At 39.5% G+C, this 17,677-nt stretch overlaps 1 protein-coding gene across 1 annotated transcript in view; it reads left to right on the top strand.

The window, feature by feature from the left end:
- VWA8 (von Willebrand factor A domain containing 8) overlaps positions 1 to 17,677 on the top strand; it is a 429,880-nt gene that overhangs the window by 87,383 nt on the left and 324,820 nt on the right. Inside the window, exon 9 of the mRNA XM_058276628.2 lies at positions 2,327 to 2,431. Within this exon, the coding sequence (XP_058132611.1) occupies positions 2,327 to 2,431 (105 nt within the window). The remainder of the gene's footprint in view (positions 1 to 2,326; positions 2,432 to 17,677) is intronic.

Raw genomic sequence — 17,677 nt, 5'->3', positions numbered from 1 at the left:
TTACTTCAGTTTGCTTTGTCAATTCCTCTCTAAATAATATAAGGCCTGAGATTAATTTGTTGTGCAGTGCAGTAAACTGTACAGAGACCAAGGACATGTTCTGAGCCCTTAAAAGAGTTTGCAGCCTGGGGGAGGTGGGGAGTGGGAAGGGGGAGGAGATGTGCAATCTCAGGTAAAGGTTCCACAGGAGGAAGGATCACACAGAGTATGCTCTGTGTAAGTTACGCCTCAGAGTTGTCCCATCTTGTGGAAGGGCAGTTGGGGCTCTCACATTCCAACATGTGTCAGTCATCAGCTAATGGTTGTCCCAGGAACACAATTTCCCAGGGATGAATGGCTCTTTTGGCCTGTGAGCAGGGCAGGCTCCAGAAACTTGAGGGTAGCCTTTTTAAAAAAGACTTACAGGAAGCGGACTAGGCCCAATGGATAGGGCGTCCATCTACCACATGGGAGGTCCGCAGTTCAAACCCCGGGCCTCCTTGACCCGTGTGGAGCTGGCCCATGCGCAGTGCTGATGCACGCAAGGAGTGCCCTGCCACGCAGGGGTGTCCCCGCATAGGGGAGCCCCATGCGCAAGGAGTGCACCCCGTAAGGAGAGCCACCCAGTGCGAAAGAAAGTGCAGCCTGCCCAGGAATGGCGCCGCACACATGGAAAACTGAAGCAGCAAGATGACGCAATGAAAAGAGACACAGATTCCCATGCTGATGACAGCAACAGAAGCAGACAAAGAACATGCAGCAGATGGACACAGAGAACAGACAACTGGGGGTGTGTGGGAGGGGAGAAAAATAAAAATCTTTAATAAAAATAAAAAAGACTTACAGGAACTGGCTCTTGGAAGGAAAAGCTGGGGCCACACAGGTTGAGTAAAAACATGTGTCGGGGGTTTGGTGGGCAGGCACCACCCTGCACCCTTTCATAAAGGGCATGACTTAGGGTCTAGAAGGATGGAAGGCCTCAGGTCAAGGGAACAGCACATACACAGGTGTGGTAGCACAATAGGGCCTGCCTGTTTGGAGAATGCTAGAGCAAGTTTGGGGGTGGGGGCAGTGTGTGAGGAAGAGGTAAGTTAGACCTCTACTGTGAAGTGTCATCTGGATTTTAGGATGTGGCAGAGGTGGGCCGTCAGACATTGTTAAGCAGGTAGGATGTGAGGTGATCAGCTTTCTGTTTTAAGAAGACACCTCTATTGGCAGTGAGGAGGGAGGGGAGAGGCTGGATGTATGGAGAGCAAATGGGAGGCTGATGGAACAGTCAGGAAAGGCTTTGCTAAGGAGAGTCTAAGCCAAGGCACTGGGGATACCTCCTTAGGTAAAATATTTTTATTTTTAAATTTTTGTTGCTTTTATTTTGTTTCTCATGAGTCAGTGAGTCAGGTTTCCTAGTGATTGTGTAGGCTGTCGTAGATAGCCAGAATACCATTTTTCTGCCTATTTATCAAGTCTTCTACTTTTTTTTTTTTTAATGTTTTTATTATTGCTTTTGTTTTTTCTCAGAACTTTTTACTTTGAAAATTCTCAAAAAAAAAAAAGTTAGAAAATAAAACAAACACCCATAATCCTTACATCTAGAATCACCAGTTGTTAACCTATTACCACATTTGCTTTCTCTCTCTGTTTTTTTTTTGTCTGAGTTATTTGAAAATAAATTGCACTTAGTACCCTTAAATACTTCAACATGCAGCTTCTAAGAATTAGGATTTTCTTCTACATAATCAGAACACCATTATCATACTCCTCAGAATGTTCACATTCATTCTATAATATCATATAAAAGGTAGTCCATATTGAAAATTCCCTAACTGTTCCAGTCAATAGATTCTTTCAAGTTGGGTAAACAGAATTGAGAGGGCAATTTCCTTTGTGGGGAGGATTTGATGAGAATGAATACCATCTATCTAATTGTAACTGTGGGACTAGGTGAAGTAGATGAGATTGATTTAGAGGAGGAAAAAAGGAAGAGAAGAAGGTGCTTTGGGGCTTTGGGGGAGTAGAGTAAGGAAATGTGTTCAGCTTCAGACATGGGTCTATGGGACATCTATGTAATCACATCTAATGGGCGATTGTGGTTCAAGCAAGAAGTCAGGACTAGAGATAGAGACATAGGAGCTATTAACACATAGATGGAAGCTGAAAGATGGGAGTGGGTGAGGTTACCCAGGGAAAGTGTGTGGAACAGGCAAAGAGGAAATAACCAATACTTCTGGAAAACATACTGGTTATTGCCTGTAAGGTAATTTTAATGTCATATATACATTTTTGGGTAAATTTTCTGTTATTTCCTTTTAGATGTTCCTCATTTTTCTATATTTTTGCTCCTAAACAGAACTTCTTTCCTATGATGTCAATCAAACATGCAATCCAGAGGCTTTACCCATATACTATTTTACTAGGACATGAAGGGAAGATGGCTGTGGAGGATGTTTTAAAAGTGAGTATCTGCTTCCCTTTGCATCTTCCCATCTCTCCTCCCTTTCCTCCACCATTCACCTCCCCTCTTTCTTACCTTCTCTTCCTTTCCCTTGCCTTTCCTTCTCTTCTTTTCTAGTAATGGAGGCATTGTTCTGCCAGTGATGAGGAAGCAGTAGTGGAGGAGTGAGCAGAGAGGTGGCTGGTTTGACTGGGATATGGGTTACATTGAGCAAATAAGCAAATTGATTGAGCAAATACGTGACTGTATTGAGAATAATGAATTGTCGGAGAAGGAATTTATAATCATGGCTTGGGGAAAGGCAAGAAAGAATCCTAAAGTGTTGGATTGAAATTGGAGAAGGGATTTATACTCATGGAATGGGGGAAGGCAAGAAAGAATCCTGAGGTGCTGGGATTGAAATTAGAGATTTTTTTTTTCTGTTTTTATAAACAGATATAGAAACATAGATTGTATATGTATATGTATAGATTGTGTATGTGTATCTGTATGTATATGTATAGATGTATAGATACATATGTTTGCTAGCTTTGTCGCTTGAGAGGGACAGTAACAATAACAATGATCATACCAAGTGTCTGGATATTGGTTGCTAAATACCATGATCCCCTAAAAGGATTCATGACTCCTTGGAGGAAGAAATGATTCAAAGTTTGAGGCAGGCAAAGTACTAGATGAGCTTTGAACATCTCATTGTGCCAAAAAGTGAGGAAATGTTCAACAATGATATTGATGTGTCAGAATGACAAAGGAGCCAGAGTGAAGTGGCTCCCACTGGACAAAATCTGGGTCAGTTTGAACATCAAAATAAATGAGAGTAATTGACTTTAACCCACTGAATAAAATAGGAATCCATGAGTCTGGACTGCTGCAAATGAATAAATAAATTCATGGAGGAGAAGGAAAAGTCCTTCCTTAGCATAGAATGCCTACTAATACATGTAGAAGAGATTATAGAAATAGAAAAATCACCATTTGGCAACTATCAGACTGGTGGATATTAAGGCTGGTGAGTGGAGGTTCTGCGAAGAACAGGATATTGGCATCATCTCTTAATATCTCCACACAAAATAATTAATTACAAAACAGAAAAATGATGTATTTTATAATAAACATCAACTTGACCATGTGGTGGGACAAGTCAACATTGTTTGCCTACTGAGTGTACTGCTGAGAAGAGCTCAGCATCATGTCTGGGTAATTCCTACTAAGAATTTATGGTATGAGTTTGGCCATGAAAAAATATTGTACAGACCTAGACTGAGGGACAACCCATGGAATGAAAGGCCTGTATTGTTTAAGACTGTCAAGGCCATGAATGAAAGGGAAAGTCCCCTAAAGTTCCAGGTTGAAAGAAACTGAAGAGTTATGATAGCTAAATATAACATGTGCTCCTGGATTGGATCCTGGACCAGGAAAAAGTGGCTTTGTTGGCAGTGCTGGCAAAATTTGATTAGGGTCTATAGATTGGGTAGTAGTATTGAGTCAGTGTTGATTTCCTGAATTGGAGGCATATGTGGTCTTTATATTGGTTGAGTTCATGTTTTGGGGAAATACCATGCTAGAATGTTTAGGGCTGATGGAACATCATAGTTGCTACTTGCTCTCAAATGTTTCAGAAAAACACTAATGATGCTTGTGTAGTTGGGTGGGTGGGAAGGAGAAAACAAATGTGCTAAATGTTAGCAATTGGGGAATCTGGGTAAAGGTGAAAATGGCATTCTTTGTACAACTGTGTCTTGCATCTTCTCCTGTCGGTTTGGAATTATTGCAAAATAAAAATTTTAAAAGAGAATATTTGGTATAACACTAAATTATATTTTATCTGCCTATAGTTTAAATTATTAACTGGAAGAACAAGCATTTTATTTAAAATTATGAAAAGTCACTGTATTGCTATCATTTAAACTAAAGAAGCTCTCATTTTGTCATAAATGGTTCATAATACGTGGGCCATAGTTTTCTGTTAAAATATACATGGCATGATTTCCTCATTACACATTTAACAGAGGTGTTTTCTAAGGGACCACTCACACAATATGGTATCTTATAATTATATATTTAGAAGTTTTGATCCTTGACAGGGATTTGTTGACTCACCCAAATTAATTCCCTTTTATGAAAGACAGTTTTTATTTTTCTTGTCCAGTTTTGCCTTTTGGTCAAGATGCAGATTTCTAAGGGGTAGATAGAATGTGAACAGTAGACTGTTGTAGCTGTATGCTACCTTCATTTTCTGGAGGCCAATATTTGATAGCCTTAAGCATATGGAAAAACATTTGTTTCTCTATGCCCCCATATCTACACAAGGTCTTTGGGAGGACAGAAGCACCCTAGATGCAGCTATTAATAGTAAGAAGATCTCAAAAGAGTAGAACATTTGATTCCAGTCTCCCGTGGGATTATTATTATTTTTTTTTCAAATCAATTTGCTCAAAGACACAGTATTTTCATAGATTGGTGATTGTAACGATGATATAAGAATAAATAAAGGAAAACATGGCTGAATCCAATTAGGAAGGGGGGCAGGACTTCGCACAAGCAATGAAAGATCTCAGAACATTTATCACCAACAAATTTGATGAAGTAATGAAAGAGGTTAACAGCATGAAGACAACACTTGGAGGGGAAATTGCAGACATGCGCAAAAAAATAACAGATATGATGGAAATGAACACCACAATTCAAGAAATCAAAAATACACTTGCAGCAAATATCAGCAGACTAGAAGAGGCAGAGCAGAGAATTAGTGATGTGGAAGACAGTGCATTGGAAATCAAACAGATAGTAGAAGTGGTCAATAAAAAGGTAGAAAAAATCCAGATAGGACTTAGGGACCTGAATGATAACGCAAAACGCTCAAACATACGTATTATAGGCATTCCAGAAGGAGAAGAGAAGGGAAAGGGGTCAGAAGGAGTGTTGCAGGATATAATGAATGAAAACTTCCCAAATCTACTGAAAGAGACAGATGTACATATCCAAGAAGCACAGCGCACTCCACTGGTCATAAACCCCAACAGGCCCACCCCAAGACATATACTTGTCAAATTATCCAATGCTCAAGACAAAGAAAAAATTCTAAAAGCAGCAAGAGAAAAGAAAACCATCACATACAAGGGAAACTCCATAAGATTAAGTGCTGATTTCTCATCTGAAACGATGGAGGCAAGAAGGCAGTGGTATGATATAGTCAAGGTACTAAAGGAAAAAAATTTCCAACCAAGAATACTCTATCCAGCTAAACTAGCATTCAAAAATGATGGAGAGTTCAAAATATTCACAGATAAACAGAAACTGAAAGAGTATATCAACAAGAAACCTCCCCTTCAAGAAATTCTTAAGGGAGTTCTGCAGGAAGAAAGGGAAAAACAGGACAGTCAGAGATGGAGGAGAGTGTAAAAGCAACAAGAAAGACAAAAATAGAAGGGGAAAATAAAATAATACAAACAAAATATAACAAACACAAATCCAACCAAAATATGGCTACCATAAATAACTCTCTAAACGTAATAACACTGAATGTCAACGGACTAAACTCACCTATCAAAAGATTCAGACTGGGACACTGGATAAGGAAATACGACCCATCTATATGCTGCCTACAAGAGACACATCTTAGACCCAGAGACTCATGGAGGTTGAAAGTGAATGGCTGGAAAACAATCATACAAGCAAACAACAACCAAAAAAAGGCAGGAGTAGCTATATTAATATCAGACAAAATAGACTTTAAATGCAAAACAATTGTGAGAGACAAAGAAGGATACTATATTTTAGTGAAAGGGACAATCTGTCAAGAAGATTGAACAATCATAAATATTTATGCTCCTAACAAGGGCGCATCTAAATATGTGAGGCAAACACTGGAAAAACTAAGTGAAAGAATAGATGCATCTACAATTATAGTGGGGGATTTTAATACACCACTATCAACTCTGGACAGAACATCTCAAAAAAAAAATCACTAAAGAAACAAAACATTTGAACAGTATATTAGAAGAGCTGGATCTAATAGACATATATAGATCATTACACCCAAACACAGCAGGATATACATTTTTCTCAAGCGCACATGGAACATTCTCCAAGATTGACCATATGCTAGGCCACAAAGAAAGGCTTAATGAATTCAGAAAGATCGAAATCATACAAAACAATATCTCTGACCACAGTGGAGTGAAGCTGGAAATTTGCAAGGGACAGAGACCCAGACTCCACACGACAATTTGGAAATTAAACAGCACACTCTTAGAAAAACAGTGGGTCAAAGAGGAAATCTCAAAAGAAATCAATGACTACCTTGAAACAAATGATAATGATAACACAACATACTAAAATTTATGGGATGCAGCAAAAACGGTACTGAGAGGGAAATTTATAGCCATAAATTCATATATCAAAAAAGAAGAAAGAGCAAAAATTGGAGAACTAACTGCACTTTTGAAGGAATTAGAAAAACAACAACAAAGTAACCCAACAGGAAGAAGAAGGAAGAAAATAACAAAGATAAGAGCAGAACTAAATGAAATAGAAAATAAGAAAGCACTTGAAAAAATAAACAAGACCAAGAGCTGGTTTTTTGAGAAGATCAACAAAATCGACAAACCTTTAGCGAGACTAACAAAGAAAAAAAGAGAAAAGATGCAAATACACAAAATAAGAAATGAGAAAGGTGATATCACCACTGACCCCACAGAAATAAAGACTATCATAAGAGGATACTTTGAAAAACTATATTCCAACAAAAATGACAATTTAGAGGAAATGGACAAATTCCTAGAAACTCATAAGCAGCCCATACTGACGAAAGAAGAAATTGATGATCTTAACAAACCAATCACAAGCAAAGAGATAGAATCAGTCATTAAAAATCTCCCAACTAAGAAGAGCCCAGGGCCAGACGGTTTCACAGGTGAATTCTACAAAACATTCCGGAAAGAACTAACACCAATCCTGTCGAAACTATTCCAAAAAATCGAAACAGAAGGAACACTGCCTAATTCCTTCTATGATGCCAACATTACCCTAGTACCAAAGCCAAACAAAGACACCACAAGAAAGGAAAATTACAGACCAATTTCTCTAATGAACCTAGACGCAAAAATACTTAACAAAATACTTGCTAATCGTATTTAACAACACATTAAACAAATTATACACCATGACCAAGTGGGATTTATTCCAGGTATGCAAGGATGGTTCAACATAAGAAAATCAATCAATGTAATACACCATATAAACAGATTGAGAGAAAAAAACCACATGATTATATCTATAGATGCAGAAAAGGCATTTGACAAAATACAGCACCCCTTCCTGATAAAAACACTCCAAAAGATCGGAATACAAGGAAACTTTTTGAACATGATAAAGAGTATATATGAAAAACCAAAAGCCAACATTGTTTACAATGGCGAAATCCTGAAATCCTTCCCTCTAAACTCAGGAACAAGACAAGGATGCCCATTGTCTCCGCTCCTATTTAACATTGTCTTGGAAGTACTTGCTCGAGCACTGAGACAAGAACCAGATATAAAAGGCATTCAAATTGGAAGGGAAGAAGTCAAAATTTCATTATTTGCAGATGACATGATCCTATATATAGAAAACCCTGAGAGATCTACAACAAAGCTCCTAGAACTCATAAATGAGTTTAGCAAAGTCGCAGGTTATAAGATCAATGCGCAAAAATCAGTAGCATTTCTGTACACCAATAATGAGCAAGATCAGGAGGAAATCAAGAAACAAATACCATTCACAATAGTAAATAAAAAAATCAAATACTTAGGAATAAATTTAACTAAAGAGGTAAAAAACTTATACATCGAGAACTATACAAGATTGTTCAAGGAAATCAAAGAAGACCTAAATAAATGGAAGAATATTCCCTGTTCATGGATAGGAAGACTGAATATTATTAAGATGTCTATCCTACCAAAACTGATCTACACATTCAATGCAATCCCAATAAAAATCAACACAGCCTTCTTTAAGGAACTAGAAAAACTAACTATGAAATTTATTTGGAATAGAAAGAGGCCCCGAATAGCCAAAGACATATTGAAAAAGAAAAACGAAATAGGAGGAATCACACTTCCTGACTTCAAAACATACTACAAAGCTACAGTAGTGAAAACAGCATGGTACTGGCATAAGGAGAGACACACAGACCAATGGAATCGAATTGAAAGTTCAGATATAGAACCTCATGTATATAGCCATATAATATTCGATAAAGCCACCAAACCCTCTCAACTGGGAGAGAATGGCCTATTCAACAAATGGTGCCTGGAGAACTGGATAGCCATATGTAGAAGAATGAAAGAGGATTACCATCTCACACCTTATACAAAGATCAACTCAAGATGGATCAAAGACCTAAATATAAGAGCCAAGACCATAAAGACCTTAGAAAGCAGTGTAGGGAAACATCTACAGGACCTTGTAATAGGAAATGGCTTCATGAATATCACACCAAAAGCACGAGCAGCAAAAGAACAAATAGATAAATGGGACTACCTCAGAATTAAAGCCTTCTGCACCTCAAAGGAGTTTGTCAAGAAAGTAAAAAGGGAACCCACACAATGGGAGAAAATATTTGGCAACCATATATCTGATAAGAGACTTATAACTTGCATATATAAAGAACTCATATATCTTGAAAACAAAAAGATAAACAACCCATTTAAAAAATGGGAAAAAGAATTAAACAGACACTTCTCCAAAGAAGAAATACAAATGGCTAAAAAGCACATGAAAAAATGCTCCAAATCTCTAGCTATCAGGGAAATGCAAATCAAAACTACAATGAGATACCATCTTACTCCCATAAGATTGGCAGCCATGAAAAAAACAGTAGAATACAAATGCTGGAGAGGATGTGAAGAAAGGGGAACACTCATCCATTGCTGGTGGGAATGCAGAAGGATCCAACCATTCTGGAGGACAGTTTGGCGGTTTCTCAAAAAATTATCCATAGATTTGCCATATGACCCAGCAATACCACTGCTGGGTATATACCCATCAGATCTGAAAACAAGGACACAAACCGATATATGGACACCAATGTTCATAGCAGCATTGTTCACCATCGCCAAAAGTTGGAATCAATCCAAATGTCCATCAACAGATGAGTGGATCAATAAAATGTGGTATATCCACACAATGGAATACTACTCAGCTGTAAGAACCAATACACTACAATCGCACGTGATAACATGGATGAACCTTGAGAATCTTATGTTGAGTGAAGCAACCCAGGCATTGAAGGACAAATACTATATGACCTCAATGATATGAAATAAGTTAACTGCCTCAGAGAGCTAGAGTCTGGAAAAGTGGCTTACAGGAAATCGGGGGGTGGAGGAAGGATGTGAGTTAATGTCTGCAGGGGTGGAATCTGTGATGAGCTGGCGGTAAGTATGAGCACAAAGAAGGGACAAAATGGGGGCAAGGGGTTACCTTCGGGTGGGGTTTTCTGGGTTTGAGAGGGGCTGGGGATGGGAAGAGGGGTAATATTGTCCAAGAAATAGGTGGGAGGGAGGGGCAACATACGAATATGGGAGAGTGTCAGAAGTTCGTTGAGAACTAAATGTTGAGTAAAACGTATCAAAGTATAAGTAGGAGGGTTACCTGGTTAGGACGCTCAGGGGATATGGTCTGATGCGTGACGGACTCCGGAGGGAATAGCTGAAGGCTCATTTTGCCAAGGTGGGTTCTACCATTGGGTGGGGTGGACCCATATCCTGGGGAAGACTAATGCCGTCGAATAGAGAGAACTGTATCTCTCATGAGAAAGGACGGCTCCCAGGGTATTAGATTGGCAGGCGTTGTGGGCCCTAAGGGGAGGGGAAAATGGATGTGGAATGGATGGAACAAAGGTAAATAAGGGGCAAAAGAGGAGTTATGTGAGAGTACATGAGGATTAATATAAAACAGCTAATATTACACCAAAAACATATAGGGGACGACAGACTAATAATGAAAACCATAAGACAAAACATAGGATAACTAAAAAATTTAGAAAACTGTACAGCCTAAAATATGGACCACATAGTAAGCACAAATGTCACCTTGTTTGAAAACTGTAGTGTTGGAATCTGTACATCAGTTTCAGGAAATATGATATGAATAAGTTAAAAGATTATTGCTGTGCAAGGGAAAAGGTTTTATGATGGATATGGGGAAATACTGTATATTGTATATATGAATTTCAGTGATCTAAGACTCTTCTGAAGCTGACATTATGTTGGGATTCACTTTACGGGAAGTTTTGGATCACAGAGTGGTTCAACAATGGCAGCAGAGGAATACTGATATGGGATGTTATTGACAGGATATATATGGTTGACAGGGAGTTATACAGGGCATATGCCCAGGGTATATGGTAATGTCTATATATACTCATAGTGGAAACAAAAACAACAGCTGGGGGGGTACTGGGCTCCTGGCCGGGGGGTCACTGTTGTGGGCCCTGGGAGAGCAGCGGCAATCCTCCAGGTGCAACGGCAAGAACCAGGAAGGAAGGAGGGCCCAACAGTGGGCTCATGATAATAATGGTTACACTTTTGAGCCTATACACCTGCAATAAGAACGAGGCCTAGAGTAGCATTGTGCCTGGGGGTTTCCTCCTGACAGCCTGCATGTTACTCAAATGTGGCCACTCTCACAGCCAAACTCAGCGTGTAGATGTGATGCATTCCCCCCAGCGTGGGACATGACACCCGGGGATGAGCCTCCCTGGCACTGAGGGATCACTACCACATACCAGCTGAAGAAGCAACTATAAAATGACCTTGAATTAAAGATTCAATGCGGAACAGCAGAATATACCTGTCTACATATAATAACATGACTTCGGGAAGCTGTTTGACCTAATGTAAGGGGGAAATGGAAAGGAGAAATGAGATTATAAGGCTGTGAGTCTCTAAAAAAGAGTCTGGAGGTTGTCAGAAGGAATAGCCCTATGTACAACTGAACAGAGTCTAAGAGACAGATAAGGTAGATACAACCCCAGGTATTGGTTCTTTTGAAGGATAAAGAGACCCACGGGTTCTATGGTCATGGCAGAAAGGGTTCACTGCCATGACAGATAGCCCTTCTTTGGACCTGGTGTTTCTGCGTGATGGAATTGGACTCAGAGGGGATCTCTTTTCACAAGACTTGCATGCTACTTTGTTGGAATTGTAGTCGGCGCTGGGTTTAAGATATATGTAGGGGATTTGAATCTCTGGACTGATAATATGACACCCAGGCCCAGAGCCTCAACAGACGTCAGCTCCTACACTTTGATTTATTGGACTTACTCCACTCAGCTAACATGGAGTTGAAGAAGGTCAACCACCACAACATGGAGCCTAGAGTGTCTACAACTGGAAGCGGGAGGAGTGCATCCAGTACCCATATGGAATCTAAGCCCTCACTTGACATAGATGTGCAATGGACACAACCAATCCAATGTCCACAGAGAAAATGTGGAATGGGTGTGGGAACGGTAGCCATGGTGGCTGCTGGGTGTGGGGAACGGGAGGAAGAGATGAGATGTGGAGGCGTTTTCGGGACGTGGAGTTGTCCTGGATAGTGCTTCACGGACAATTACGGGACATTATAGATCCCCCCAGGGCCCACTGGATGGAACGTGAGAGTCTGGGCTATGATGTGGACCATTGACTATGGGTTGCAGTGATGCTCAGAGATGAACTTACCAGGTGCAATGGATGTGTCATGATGATGGGAGAGAGTGTTGCTGTGGGGGGAGTGGGGGGGGTGGGGGCGGTGGGGTTGAATGGAACCTCATATTTTTCATAATGTAATTTAAAAAAAAAAAAAAGAGAGCTGTATATCTAATAAAAATTTACTTCTATGGTAAATAACTATAAAAAAAAAAGAATAAATAAAAAGCTCTTCTTAGGTGCTGAGAAGTATAGTTAGGGACAGACTCTAAAAGGAAAGCAGAAAGAAGCAAGGGATAATAATAGTCAATGACGAGACAAAGGAAAATAGAAGAGACAGACAGCAGAGAACAGAAATGGGGCTGGGGACAGTGGGTAACAGCCACTGATGGAAGAGAAGAAAGAGGTCTGTTGTGTGTGTGTGTGTGTGTGTGTCAGGGGGAGAGAGAGAGATGGAGAAAAAGAGGGAGGGAAGGAATGAGAGGGAAAGAAAGACAAGGAGAAGGAGAGAGGATATTAAGGTGTAGAAATAGCCGTTTGAAAATAGGGGAAATTAATTCATAGGCTCAAGGAATCAGGAAACTACCATCTTCTGACTGTATTTTACTAAATGGTTCATTCTAGGTGCTGAAAAAAAAAACCAATCAACATCGGACCTAAGATGAACTTGCTTGTTGAAGTAGAGTTCCTAGTATCTGAGATGAAAGGCATCCTTAGAGCCCCTCAGCACATTTAGGAACAAGGCAGGTATCTTAGAGGAAGAAACCAAGGCAAGTTGTGATAAAATGAAGCAGCAAAGTATTTTTGTGATATAACTGAGAAAAGAAATTCTCTTATCACTGTCTAGATAAGTCAGTTATAAACGAAGGTCTTTATTTTTCCAATGAGACCACTACAACTGATGTGTTTCCGGTCTCCAGTTTCAAAACTAATTATGCAAAGTATATAATGTTATTGAATACCTTTAAAGAGATGAATTTTCTAAAGAAAGTAGCTACTGGTGCTTGGTTTTGTTTCCCTTTATTTTGACTTTCATAATTAAGGGGAGCATTGAGAGTGCATATAACCAACAAATTATTTTAAATTTGATTGTAAACTAGAATTTATTTTGTTTTTTAAAAACAAAGTACTGCTTTTGCTTAGCTAAGAGAAGAAAAAATTGTCATTATCTTCTATGCCTTAATTAAGTAAAAGGGTGGTTAATGGGCAGTACTCTTTTCTCCATCTCCTTCTTAGGGAGTCAAGTGAGAGCCTTAAATCCATTTGTCTGATCCTAATGAAATGCTTTCTTTTTGTTAGATCATTACACACTGATACATACAGCCAGATTAGATTATTAACTCTCTCTTCTTAAGAATAGAACAGTCTATTAATTGATATAATTCTTTGTGGACTGTTCAGGAGCAGTCTATGTGGTCTTTGTTATTCTTTTTTTTTTTTTTTTTTAGATTTATTTTTATTTATTTCTCTCCCCTTCCCCTGCCCCAGCTGTCTGTTCTCTGTGTCCATTTTGCTGCGTGTCTTCTTTTTTTTGTGTCCTCTTCTGTTACCAGCGGCACGGGAATCTGTTTCTTTTTGTTGCGTCATCTTGATATGTCAGCTCTCCGTGTGTGCGCACCGTTCCTGGGCAGGTTGCACTTTCTTTCACGTGGGCGGCTGTCCTTATGGGGCGCACTCCTTGCGAGTGGGGCTCCCCTAAGCGGGGGACACCCCTGTATGGCACGGAACTCCTTGCGCGCATCAGCACTGCGCATGGGCCAGCTCCACATGGGTCAAGGAGGCTGGGGGTTTGAACCATATTTGAAAGGGAAATATGGATATGGATCTGAAGTTATTTTGATTTTGATATTTAAGATAAATACTTGGGAATCATTAATGTGTAGGTATTAGTTGAATTCATGGGGTTGGATTTGAAAACTCAAAGGGAGCATATATAGTGAGAAGAAAAAATGCCCTAAGACTGAGCCCTAGAAGCACCAACTTTTAAGGATTGGATAGAGGGGGGAAAATCTTCAAATTAGAAAAAGGACGACCTGTCAGAGAAGTAGAAGGAGAACAGTATCACTATGGAGCATTGAAAGAGACTGTCTTAAGAAGAAAGTAATAGCAACAGTTTCAAATGCTGCAGAGAGGTCTTGTTAAATGAAGACTCATAGATTATTCATTCAAGAAATTATTTATTCCATTCAACTAGCCAGGCTGTTTTGTTGGAGATATAGAGTAGTAATCAAAATGACCTAAAGTCCCTACCTTCATGGAGCTTATTTTTTAATGAGGGGGAGCCAACCAGTTAATCAACCAACAAACAATAAAGTAAGTAAATGGCAAAGTATATAGTGTGTCAATTGAGGAAGGGCTGAGAAGATGATATTTGAATAAATATCTGAAGGATAAAGAGTGAATCCTGTGGGGAGAAAGCATTTCAGACCAAGAGAATTGGCAGTATAAAAGTGCTGAGATAGGAGCATCCCTGAGCTATCCTAGAAACAGCAAAGGAGAGTGTGATGGGGCCAGAATGAATTAATAAGGAGGGGTTAGCTGGAGATGAGGTTGGAAAGTAAAAGAGGTCAGATCATGTAGGGTTCTGTAGGCCATTGAAAGGAATTCTGCTTTCAGTCTGAATGAGATGGAAAGCCATTAGAAGATTTTGAGCAGAGGAGTAACTTATGTGACAGAACATTTTAATAGGTTCATGATGATTTTTGAGTAACGAATAGACTATAGTAGGTGTATTAGTCAGCCAAAGGGGTGCTGATGTAAAATTCCAGAAATTGGTTGGTTTCTATAAGGGGTATTTATTTGGGGTAGGAGCATACGGATACCAGGCCATAAAGCATAAGTTACTTCCCTCACCAAAGTCTATTTTCACGTGTTAAAGCAAGACGGCTGCCAATGTCTGCGAGGGTTCAGGCTTCCTGGGTTCCTCAGCTCAGCTCCTCTGTTTTCTCCACAAGGTCAATTGTAGACTATAAGGCTCTCTAGGCTTTGCCTCTCTTTACAAGGTCAGCTCTAGTCTATCAGGCAAACGGTTCTATCTCTTTCCCTGAGGCTCCAGCTTAAGACTTCAGCATCAAACTCCAACATCAAAACTCCAACATTAAGAACCCCCAACTCTGTCCTTAGCCATGCCTTTTATCTGTGAGTCCCCACTCACCAAGGGGTGGAGACTGCATGCCCTAATGACATGGCCCAATCAAAGCACTAATCATAACTTAGTCACACCCGGGTACAGACCAGTTTACAAATATAATCTAATATCAGTTTTTGGAATGCATAACCATATCAAACTGGTACAGTAGGTAAAGGTAAAAGCAGGAAAAAAAACTGCTTAGGAGACTGACATGGTAATCTGGTTGAGAGATTATTGTGGTTTGGACCAGAAGTGAGGTTGGTAAGAAGTGGTTGGATTTAAGTTATCTTTTGAAGATAGACAATAGGATCTGCTTATAGATTTGATGCAGGATGTGGGACAAAGAAGAGTCAAGGATGATTCCAGGCTTTTTGGACTGAGCACCTGTCATGATGAAGTTCGAGATGGATAATATGGAGGGAAGATCAAGACATGAGTGTTGGGCATCTTTGTTTTGAGATGCCTGTTAGATGCCCAAATGAAAACAAGCATGCATCTGTGAAAAAAAAGTCAGGAGTTAAGGAAAGAGATCTGGACTAGAGAGAGAACATTGGGAGTCATGAATGTACAGATGATTTTTAAAGTCATGAAAATGAATGAGATTATTTAAAAACTGAATGTGGGATATCAGGACAACAGAGGCAAGGCACACAGTGTCATGAAATCCACACCCCTTTACCAGTCCCTACCTGGGAATACATGACTTTCTATCTCTCCAATATAATATAGTTATTCTCATGTGTAATTCCCCCAATCATGACTCTTCTACTCCTTTTATTTGAACCTATAATTTTCAATGTCCCTGTTAAGTATATTTCACAGAGACGTAAACCTTTCCACTGTTTAAGTGCCAGCTGAGCCCTGAATCCCAGCAGAAGAGCAGACAAGTGCTACTCTCCAGTTCTTTGGGCTTGCCAAACACCAACACAGTGATGATGGTGGACATCCCAAAAAACGGGGAGTGTTTGTAGCTGCAAACAGGGTAATTCTTTCCATCTGCCCCAGGATATCTGGAACCTCTCTTTGCCTAGGTCTGCCAGAGCAGACTTTGTCCTGGGTCCCTTGGGATTGGGGAAATGAACAGTCATGATGGGGTGTGTGTGGTCATAGATGTTATCGTGCATGTTATCTTGTATTGATGGGAGAACTTGTAACATTGATATAAAGAAAGTGGTTGCCAGGAATTCAGAAGGGGGTGATGAACGGGTGGAACAGGGCATATTTGGGACAGTGAGTTTCTTCTCTGTTGAACCACAACGACAGCTTCATGACATTATGCATTTGTCAAGACCTATGTAACTGTACAGCACAAAATGTAAACCATAAAGTAAACTGTAGACTTTGGTTAGTAGCAGTGCCTCAATATTGGTTCATCAACTATAACGAATGTACCACACTAATCTAAGATGTCAATAATAAGGATAATAAGGGTTTGATTTCCATCCTCTGTAAAGAGATCAAGCAATTCAGCAATAAAAGAGCAAGTAATTCAATTTAAAAAATGGACAAAAGACTTAAATAGACATTTCTCCAAAGAGGAAATATAAATGCTAAAAAGCACATGAAAAAAATGTTCAATATCACTAGCTATTATAGAAACGTAAATCAAAATGACAGTGAGATATCATCTCACACTGCATAGAAAGGCCAGTATTCAAAAAACAGGAACCGATGTAGCTTAAGTGGTTGAGTGCCTGCTTCCCATGTAGGAGGTTCTTGGTTCACTCCCTGGTACCTCCTGAAAAAACCACATACCAAAAAAAACCCCCCCAAAAACAAAGCAGAAAATAATAAGTGCTGGAGAGGATCTGGAAAAATAGGAACATTCCTTCACTATTGGTGAGATTGTAAAATGGTACAGCCTCTGTAGAAGACAGTATGGTGGTTCCTCAGGAAGCTGAATATAGAATTGCCATATCATCCAGTATTCCTCTACTAGGAATATATCCAGAAAACTGACATGAATAGGCATTTGCTCACCAACGTTCATAGCAGTGTTATTCACAATTGCCAAAAGATGGAAATAACCCAAGGGTCCATCAATCAATAAATAAAATGTGGTATATATATATATATATATACCACAATGGGATACTATGCCACGGTAAGAAGAAATGAAATTGGAACACATAACATGAATGAATCTTGAAGATATTATTCTAAGTGAAGTAAGCCAGATACAAAAGGGCAAATACTACATGGTCTCACTAATATGAACTAAATGTGAAGAATAAATACATGGAGTTTATACCCAGAGTATAGGTTATTAGGAGGTAAGAGTAGGGCTATGAAGGACTACTGATGCTTAATGTATGTAGAAGTTTTGATTAACTGTAAAAGTGTGGAAATGGGTAGAGTTGATGGTAACACATTATAGCGAGTAGCAGTTGGTTTATAAATGTGATTGTGGCTGAAAAAGATAGTCTAGGGATGTAAGTGTCA

The sequence above is a fragment of the Dasypus novemcinctus genome, chromosome 15 (genome assembly GCF_030445035.2).
Source record: "Dasypus novemcinctus isolate mDasNov1 chromosome 15, mDasNov1.1.hap2, whole genome shotgun sequence".
In the NCBI taxonomy this organism is placed as follows: domain Eukaryota; kingdom Metazoa; phylum Chordata; class Mammalia; order Cingulata; family Dasypodidae; genus Dasypus; species Dasypus novemcinctus.
This window is presented reverse-complemented; position numbering and strand designations above follow the sequence as displayed.